The sequence below is a fragment of the Oncorhynchus gorbuscha genome, linkage group LG16, assembly GCF_021184085.1.
Source record: "Oncorhynchus gorbuscha isolate QuinsamMale2020 ecotype Even-year linkage group LG16, OgorEven_v1.0, whole genome shotgun sequence".
Taxonomy (NCBI): Eukaryota; Metazoa; Chordata; class Actinopteri; order Salmoniformes; family Salmonidae; genus Oncorhynchus; species Oncorhynchus gorbuscha.
This window is the reverse complement of record NC_060188.1, coordinates 19,042,986-19,052,717: the sequence shown is the minus strand read 5'-3', so window position 1 is coordinate 19,052,717 and position 9,732 is coordinate 19,042,986. Positions and strand designations below refer to the sequence as shown.

General features: G+C 43.3%; 1 protein-coding gene across 1 annotated transcript; it reads right to left on the bottom strand.

Moving 5' to 3' along the window:
* Nucleotides 1-3,068: 3,068 nt before the first annotated feature.
* Nucleotides 3,069-8,117, bottom strand: LOC123998753 (retinal cone rhodopsin-sensitive cGMP 3',5'-cyclic phosphodiesterase subunit gamma-like). The gene is made up of 4 exons (XM_046303876.1): nt 7,973-8,117; nt 5,660-5,817; nt 5,442-5,482; nt 3,069-3,960 (listed from the first exon to the last, which is right to left on the bottom strand). The coding sequence occupies exons 2-4, from the start codon at nt 5,803-5,805 to the stop codon at nt 3,884-3,886; spliced, it is 264 nt and encodes an 87-aa protein (XP_046159832.1). The 5' UTR covers nt 5,806-5,817; nt 7,973-8,117; the 3' UTR covers nt 3,069-3,883.
* Nucleotides 8,118-9,732: the final 1,615 nt, after the last annotated feature.

The window sequence follows — 9,732 nt, the reverse complement described above, 5'->3', positions numbered from 1 at the left end:
AGCACAGATTTCCACCCCTTTTTCGTGGTATCCAATTGCTCGTGTTTCTTGGCCCAAGCAAGTCTCTTCTTATTATTGGTCTCCTTTATTAGTGGTTTCTTTGCAGCAATTTTACCATGAAGGCGTGATTCACACAGTATCCTCTGAACAGTTGATGTTGAGATGTGTCTGTTACTTGAACTCTGTAAAGCATTTTTGGGGCTGCAATCTGAGGTGCAGTTAACTCTAATGAATTTACCCTCTGCTGCAGAGGTAACTCTAGGTCTTACTTTCCTGTGGCGGTCCTCATGAGAGCCAGTTTCATCATTGCGCTTGGTTTTTGCGACTGCACTTGTAACGGCACATTTCCTCTCCGTCCTCTTCATCTGAAGAGGAGTAAGGATCGGACCAAGATGCAGCGTGGTAAGTGTTCATGACGATTTATTAAAAACTAACTGAACACTGAAATACAAAACAATAAACGATGTGTTGAAAACGAAAAACGAAACAGTACCGTGTGGCGACAAACACTCACACGGAAACAAACACCCATCACAAAGGGACCAAGCGGCATGGTAACGGGTAGCAGCAGCGGCCGAAATTTCAGGACTCCTGGACATGGGAGGGGATTTTAAACGGAGAAGGACCCTGGGCACAGACTGGGGAATATCGCCGTCCCAAAGCAGAGCTGGAGGCAGCGATATGAGGAGGCAGCACGGCAGCGCGACAGGTACGAGAGGCAGCCCCAAAAATGTTTTGGGGGGGTGGCACACGGGAAGTGTGGCTAAGCCAGGTAGCAGACCTGAGCTCACTCCTCGTGCTTATTATAAGCAGTGCGTTACTGTTCAGGCACTGTGTTATGCGGTTAAGCTCACGGTGTCGCCAGTATGTGCCCATAGCCCGGTGTGCTATAGGTCAGCCCCCCGAAAGTGTCATGCGAGTGTGGGCATCCAGCCAGGGCGTATGGTGCCTGCTCAGCATGTCTGGTCGCCAGTATGCCGTTTCGGTCCAGGGTATCCTGCTCCGGCTCTGTGTGCGGTGTCTCCGGGGCGCTGGGAGGGTGCAGTGCGTCCTATGCCTGCGCTCCGCTCATGCCGGGCAAATGTGGGAGTGGAGCCTAAGGGAGACGTAGATCGCCAGTGCTTACCCACAGCCCGGTTCAACCTGTGCCTGCACTTTGGAGGGTCCGGGCTAGAGTAGTTATCCAGACTGGGGGAGTGGTGCCAAGGCTGCGCACCAGAGCTCCAGTGCTCCCCCACAGCCTGGTCGTTCAGGTGCCTCCTCCTTACACCAAGCCTCCTGGAGGTCTCTGCCCTGTGGCAGCCCCATGCACCAGGCTGTCTCCTCCCTACAGGTGCTCCCTGTTCAGCGCCGCCTGAGCCGCCCATCTGTCCAGCAGCGCCTGAGCCGTCCGTCTGTCCAGCACCGCCTGAGCCGCCCGTCTGTCCTGCGCCGCATGAGCCGCCCGCCTGTCCAAAGCCGCCAGTCAGCCAGGAGCCGCCTGACACGCCAGTCAGCCAGGAGCCGCCAGAGCCGCCAGCCAGGAGCCGCCAAAGCCGCCAGCAAAGCCAGTAGCCAACAGATCCTCCAGCCAGCCAGGAGCTGCCAGAGCCGTTAGCCAGCCAGGAGCCGCTAGAGGCGTCAGCCAGCCAGGAGCCGCCAGAGGCGTCAGCCAGTCCGGAGCTGCCCTTCAGTCCGGAGCTGCCATTTAGTCCTGAGCTACCCTTCAGTCCTGAGCTACCCTTTAGTCCTGAGCTACCCCTCAGTCCAATGGGGCCCTTTAGTAGGGTTTCCAGTCCTAGGTTGGGGGCGAGGGTCGTCGTTCCTAGGAGGCCATAGAAGCGGACTAAGACTATGGTGGAGGAGGGTCCACGTTCAGCGCCAGAGCTGCCACCGCGGACAGATGCCCACCCAGACCCTCCCCTATAGGTTCAGGTTTTGCGGCCGGAGTCTGCACCTTGTGGGGGGGTACTGTCACGCCCTGACCATAGTTTGCTTTGCATGTTTATATGTTTTGTTTGGTCAGGGTGTGATCTGAGTGGGCATTCTATGTTGTATGTCTAGTTTGTCTGTTTCTGTGTTTGGCCTGATATGGTTCTAAATCAGAGGCAGGTGTTAGTCATTGTCTCTGATTGGGAACCATATTTAGGTAGCCTGTTTTGTCATTGTGGGTTGTGGGTGATTGTCTATGTTATGTTGCTTGTTAGCACAGTGTTTCTTTAGCGTCATGGTTGTCACTTTGTTGTTTTGTAGTGTTAAGTTTTTCCATTAGACGAGCACTTACCACGCCACATCTTTGTCCTCCTCTCTATCTCCAGACGACATCTGTGACTGCACTTGAAGAAACTTTTAAAGTTCTTGACATTTCCCGTATTGACTGACCTTCATGCCTTAAAGTAATGATGGATTGTCATTTCTCGTTGCTCATTTGAGCTGTTCTTGCCATAATATGGACTTGGTCTTTTACCAAACAGGGCTATCTTTTGTATACCACCCCTACCTTGTCACAACACAACTGATTGGCTCAAACACATTAAGAAGGAAAGAAATTCCACAAATTAGGCACACCTGTTAAATTAAATGCATTCCAGGTGACTACCTCATGAAGCTGGTTGCAAGAATGCCAACAGTGTGCAATGCTGTCATCAAGGCAAAGGGTGGCTACTTTTAAGAATCTCAAATATAAAATAGATTTTGATTTGTTTAACACGTTTTGGGTTACTACATGATTCCATATGTGTTATTTCATCGTTTTTATGTCTTCACTATTTTTCTACAATGTAGAAAATAGTAAAACAATTAAGGAAAATCCTTGAATGAGTGGGTGTCTCCAAACTTTTGATTGGTACTGTACATTTGTTAAAGTTTCAAACTACAGTATGTTATGGTGGAGCAATGTAGAAAATATATGGTTGAATTATATGCTTATGAATGTTCATTGCTGTTCTTAATGAATGTTCTTTAAAAGAATGTCAGATGTTAGTGAAAATGATAACACACTCAGATTTTCATTTTATACCCCATCATGGAAGGGGTTGTATTTTCTCATATTTTCTCAGAGATGTCAGAAGAGCAAAGGACAACATGAGTATTGAAAATAAAAACTTTAATGGATCTATCAGGACATACAATCACACATACACATTCCGTCATATAAATGTGTTTGTAACACATCTATATATTTATATTATGTTTGGTGGCATACCGTACACTAAGAAGGGGGCGGTGTTGTAGCACCACAGGGATAACAGGGAATGCCTTCACCATAATGGTCTATGACAAAGCATCACACACCCTCCTCCCTGGTCTCATCTCTTTCGTTTCCTGTGTGTTCACAGTAGCATGCCTTATCAACAGCAAGTAAAAAACACAACGCGCAAAAAAAGAGATTGGGGTAAAAAGGGAGGGTAACGAAGGTAAAAGTTGCATTGGAAACAGAGACATATTTACAGTTCTGTAGTAGACTATAAGAAAGTACAAGCTAGTCATAGCTAGTCTTTGCTTGCTTCCATTGCTGTGGTTGATGGTTCACAGAGGAATTGGGGGACTAACGGGATCTGAGTGGTTACAACAGGATAGAGGGAAGGGGGAGCCGAGGGGGGCTAATGTAGAGAGGGGTGGGGGTGGTCTTGTTGTATCACATCAAGTATCTCTTATGTCCTGTATAAAATACAGTATAATACTATTATATGATAATAATAAAAATAAACAGTTCAGTGTTCCGTCTGCCCACCGTATGTGGTCTTTCAGGCCGCAGTGCCTGACCACAACAGACTTAAGAACAGCGTGGAGTGACGAGACGACTTTAGGGGGATGGCCAGTCGCCTTATGGTGGCGCGCCAGACTAACACAGAAGGAAAGGGTCAAGAGCGTAGAGGTTAAGGGAAGGCAGGAGGCAGTAGTCTTAGATGATTCCATATTTGGCCAGATCACTGAGCTCCATGTCGCCATAGGCCTCCCATGGGCAGACCACTGCTATGTCTAGAGAAAATGAGAGAGGGAGAAATAATTACTATTGATTGTCCAGTTGATTAAAAAGGGCAAGGAACACTTGTTGGTTGTCTTGGTTGTCGATATACAGTGCCTTCAGAAGGAATTCCACATTTTGTTGTGTTACAGCCTGAATTGAAAATGGATTAAAACACACAATACCCCATAATGTCAAAGTGGAATTATGTTTTTCAAATTTTTTACTAATTGATTAAAAATTAAAATCTGAAATGTCTTGAGTCAGAGTGACTACCTCATCTCTGTACCCCACACATAAAATTATCTGTATGGTCCCTCAGTCGAACAGTGAATTTCAAACTCAGATTCAACTTCAAAGACCAGGGAGGTTTTTCGATTCCTCATCACAAAGAAGGCACCTATAAAATAATAAAAGCAGACATTGAGTATCCCTTTGAGCATGGGGAAGTTATTAATTTCACTTTGGATGGTGTGTCAATACACCCAGTCTATACAAAGATACAGGCGTCCTTCCTAACTCAGCTGCCGGAGAGGAAGGAAACCGCTCAGGGATTTCACCATGTGACTTTAAAAACTGAGGATGGATCATTGTACTTACTCCACAATACTAACCTAATTGACAGAGTGAAAAGAACGACCTCTGTACAGAATAAAAAATATTCCAAAACATGCATCCTGTCTGCAACAAGGCGCTAAAGTAAAACTGCAAAAAATGTGGCAAAGCAGTTCACTTTTTGTCCTGAATACAAAGTGTTATGTTTGGGGCAAAACCAAGACAACAATTACTGAGTACCACTCTCCATATTTTCAAGTATAGTTGTTGTTGCATCATGTTATGGGTATGCTTGTAATCGTTAAGGACTGGGGAGCTTACAGGGTAAAAAGGAAACGGAATGGAGATCAGGAAAAATACTAGGGGAAACCTGGTTCAGTCTGCTTCCACCAGACACTGGGAGATGAATTCACATTTATTCAAGACAATAACTTACACTGGAGTTGCTTACCAAGAAGACAGTGTATGTTCCTAAGTGTCCGAGTTACAGTTTTGACTTAAATCTGCTTGAAAATGGTTGTCTAGCAATGATCAACAACCAATTTGACAGAGCTTAATTTAGAAAATAATAATTGGAAAATATTGTGCAAAACTCTGAGACTTACCAAGAAAAACTCACAGCTGTTATTGCTGCCAAAGGTGATTCGAACATGTAATTGACTCAGGGGAGTGAAAACGTATGTACTTATACTTATTTTCATTACATTTGCAAAAATGTCTCGAAAGATGTTTTCACTTTGTCATTGTGGTGTATTGTATGTAGATGTGTGAGAATTTTTATTTGATTTAATCCATTTTGAATTCAGGCTGTAACAACTAAATGTGGGATCATTCAAGGGGTATGACGACTCTGAAGGTGCTGTATACTGAAAGTAGAAATACAAATATATAGATGAACAAACATGACTACTGATGATTGCAGATGGAATATCAAAGTTACCTGTGCCAAGACCCTCCATGCCTGGGATGTCATCACCAAATCTGCAATTGACAAGGAAACATGTTAGTATCTTACAGATTCTAGAATTTGTATGTCTGCATTTATAAAAGTTTGAGAATGCGAGAAAATTGAGTGCTTGTTCGTGTGAATATGTGGAACGGTTGAGTGTGGAGTTTGTGTGTATCTGTGAATGTGTGATGACAGAGAGAGATTCTCACCCTTTCTGGCCAGGCTTGGGGGCCTTGCTCTTGAATGTACGGGTTTGCCTCTGCTTGAACTTGGGGGGTCCCTTCTTGGGGGTGGTGGGGCCAGCTGTTCCGGCGGGCGTTGCCAGGGCGCTTCCTGCAGGGGGAGCTGTGTTCATTTCTGCTGAGGTCTGACATAGAGAGAGACAGAGATTGTTACAAGACTGTACATAATATAACATTTGAAATGTCTCTATTCTTTTGACATTTTTGTGAGTATAATGATTACTCTTAATTTCTGATTGTTTATTTAATTTTTGTTTATTTCACTTGCCTTGGTATTGTAATCATGTTTCCCAAGCCAATAAATCCCATTAGAAAGAGAGAGAGTGCACTGTTATAGTGTTGGCCAGAAAATCTATAATTTCCCTCAATTTTGTATTATCCTCACTCCCATTTTCTACGTCCGTCCCGGCTAGTTTAACTTCACTTCAGGTCTGTCCACCCCCCCCCCTCTTCTTCTCTACTGCTGTCTTTCTGCTAATCTCTATCTCTCTGCCAGGCTCCCTCCAGCCACCTTACTGGTAATCAGGATAGATTAGGGGGATTTGGCTAAACAGCCAGATTATCTCTGATTCCATATAAAACCCAATTTGATGAATTGCCCTTCTTAAATCCCAGGAATGTCCTCTGTGTCACACGCAATTGCTTAGGTCACGAAGGGAGGGGAGAAATCAACTCCTTAATTTCTCAGTCCCATAATATATTTTTCAAAACATCTTTCCCATTTGGGTTGGTACATTGTCTTGACACTGGCCACTCTCCTTTCGCAGCATGGACATCTTCTTTTTGGATGTCTGATTTTACATGATCAATTATTTTGACCTGACTAAAGTATTGAATTGACTAGCCCCCACTAAATGTATATACATGCATATAGCATTGTAACACTAATGTAAATTAAATCTTCACTACTGTGCATCTGATTTAAGATCCCATTGGCCTTTGATGTCGTCAGGGAAAAAAAGGTTGATCCTTATGACTTTAGTAAGGATGTCGGGACGGGCGTCAGTAAATTATGGTATTGAGATCGGCAGTGGCTGGCCTGCCAATCTCTTTAGTGGCTCAGACACTATACTGGACAACAGGTGAGGCCACACTCTGTCCTTGTTCCTGTTCCTCTTCATCCGTTTAAGCAGTATCCTCCTAATCTGTCTCCTGAGTACCCCCTTCCCTGAACCTGGGAGCTCCTTAATCCTGTTAACATAATGACGTGGATGGAGCTCACTTTACCAGGACACGGTATGTAACTCAACAGATGCTGCACCTGCATGAGTTTACAGATCTGGCTCTCCCTATGTGGCTGCCTAATGCCCATCCAGAGTGGATGGAGATCTGTAAAGCTGAGCAAAAGCATCTGTTGTTGTGATTTCAGTCTCTGATTCTAACAGGTAAGTCTAGCCTCTCTCTCTAGGAATGTGGTGTCTGCTGTCTCTCAGATATCTGCCTTCCACTGGACGTTTTGGATGCACATTGAAAATCCTGTCATTGTTTTACAACTTTTTAGATGTTGCACTGCAGTTTTCAAATTTCCCCCTAAAGGAGCAGAATTTGATTTCTGCAGGTCAACTGTTTCTACAGTCACATCATTTATCAAAGGATTGGAACAAATGTTTCCCCACCTAGTTCCCACTGCGCTATTATAAAACACATCTCAGCTGTTCCAATATCAACACTAGCATACCACTGAGTGTGAAGCAATGCATTGGGCATGCCTTAATGGTACTCTAGTATGGACATTGGAACTTGCTTCTTCTAATGTGCCAATGATTTTAGAGTCAAGATGCACACGTTTGTAGCTATGTGGACTTCTGTCTACCACACACATGGATTCCACATTTCACTTCCCAATCTGAAAGCACACTCATTGCTATCATGCTAGAATTCTCAATTGAGCAGGTGAGCTACAATTACATATGCATGTACATTCTGCATCATGGCTACAGGTGTTAGATTTGCATGAGTCAATCAATCACAATCTTAAAATCTTAAAATTTGATTTGATGTTCCTGCTTGATACTCTTGGAAATCTTCCTATATACTTATTTTACAAGTTACGTGTACTCATACTGTAGCACTAATGTATTCATCTATATTAGCAATAAGTAATTAAGTAGTAATAATGTATTATTTCTAAGGAATAATAAAGAAAAGTAGCAATAAGGAGCCCCCCCCACATCCGTAACTATTCCCCAGGTCATTGTGGTAAATGAGAATATGTTCTCAGTCAACTTACCTGGAAAATAAGGGTTAAATAAATAAATGCATTAAAAGTTTCTGCCTCACCTAATTTCACAAATGTTCCAAGGAGCTTCTGTCTCGAAATGAGAGCTACTGCTGCATGTCAGTCCAAGAGCAAAATGAACACAAGGAAGCCGCCTTCGTTTAAATAACCCTGATTCTTAATCCTGCAGTCTCCTGGTTTCCAGTCACATGGTCTCCAAAAAGGTCAGCCAGCTCTTTCACCACCCTCCCCCTACCTCCATTCCTGGACATCAGAGGGGGTGGGGACATCAGTGAGACAGGTCAATATGGTGTTTTTAACTAACTTATCCAATTAAGCCTTGGCACACCTGTGTCAAGCTTGTCAAAGGAGTCAACATATGTGGTTGCGTTCCAGTCTTTAAAGACTGTGTCATAGTTCTGAAATGTGTTTTAGATCAAATACAACAAACTGTAACAGTAGATAATTCCCAAATCCCTATAGTTTATACTCTAGACAGTACAATTTAAGCACTACTGAAGATCATTATACAACATCAAACTCTTTTTACCCCATTCATTTCTCCAGTGCTATTTGTATTAGTAATGAAGTGCAGCATGAATCAAAACCTCTGTATGGGGGGAGGGTGTAGTGTTGTATTTGACTTTTCCTTGTTGAATATGTGCTAAAAATGTTAATGTCCATGGGGAATAATTAGATGGGAAGGTGCCCATTTAATGGGGAAATGTACTTACTACGACTGTGATATGTGGTTCTCAACTAGCTATCTTAAGATGAATGCACTAACTGTAAGTCACTCTGGATAAGAGCATTTACTAAATGCATAAAATGTCAATGTAAATTAACCGTGACTGTCTAAGCACAGAGCTCTGACGTGCAAGGACATTGACCTTGACCTTGGCATGGTGAAGTGGCCAAATATGGACCTGCAGTTAATGGGGACATTCTGGATTAGAGATTTAGGACCCTTTGGTACAGGACAGACCAAGAGCCCTTAAAGGAAGCTGAAGCTATTTCATATACAGTACTTCATCACGTACCTGATAATGGAGATCTGGGGATGAGTACTTAAATAATTGGTGAATTGGTAGCAAAGTTGACAATATGCCCTTGTCTCATAAGAGATATTTCATATAATTTGGATATTTTTTGACATGAATGATTTTACTGAGGAAAAAAGTAGTCATACATATTGCTCCTCAAGTTGAGTCTTGGATATGTTGACCCAGACCCCTGGTCTGGTCTGGTTTTGAGGGCAGGCCAGTTATAGAAACCCTGGAGCATGGATATGGATCAGCCTCAGACAGTACCTGGGCTGATGAGGCTAGGACTGGGGCATTTCTTGACCCCTTTAGGGAGATCTGGATTCTATGTTCAATTATTGACCTGTGACAAAAACAGCTAATATCCTGTAACTACATACAGAACATTGGATAAACAGAACATAGCATTTTCTGTTGATACATTGTGAAGACGCCACTTGGTCTTTCACTTTGTTGTCTGTGCACAGATGAAATCAATGTCGACGAAATGTCTAGAATAGAAATTGCATTAGTCTACGTCAGGAAGCTATAGTTCAAGAGGTTCTTTAAGTACAGTTGATGTGATTAGGGATCTCTGAGTGATAACCTGTCTGACAGACAGTTAAAAGACAATTAACTGTTGACAACCATTTTTCCATAAACAACACGGACATTTAACTTTAAAAGCAACAGAAAGTCAAAGCATGGTGTTAGTATTAGTAGGTCAATATGTAAATCTTTTAAGAGTCACAGGCCCAGCCTTTTCTGTATGTGTGCTCACAGTAATACTTGGATAATTG

Bases quoted from the DNA above. Each gene is read 5' to 3' on its own strand.
- LOC123998753 (XM_046303876.1), bottom strand. From the start codon at position 5,805: ATGAACACAGCTCCCCCTGCAGGAAGCGCCCTGGCAACGCCCGCCGGA. The intron at 5,483-5,659 runs GTGAGAATCTCT...TGTCAATTGCAG, and splicing joins CCCAAGCCTGGCCAGAAAGG to ATTTGGTGATGACATCCCAG. The intron at 3,961-5,441 runs GTAACTTTGATA...CATTTTCTCTAG, and splicing joins CATGGAGGGTCTTGGCACAG to ACATAGCAGTGGTCTGCCCA.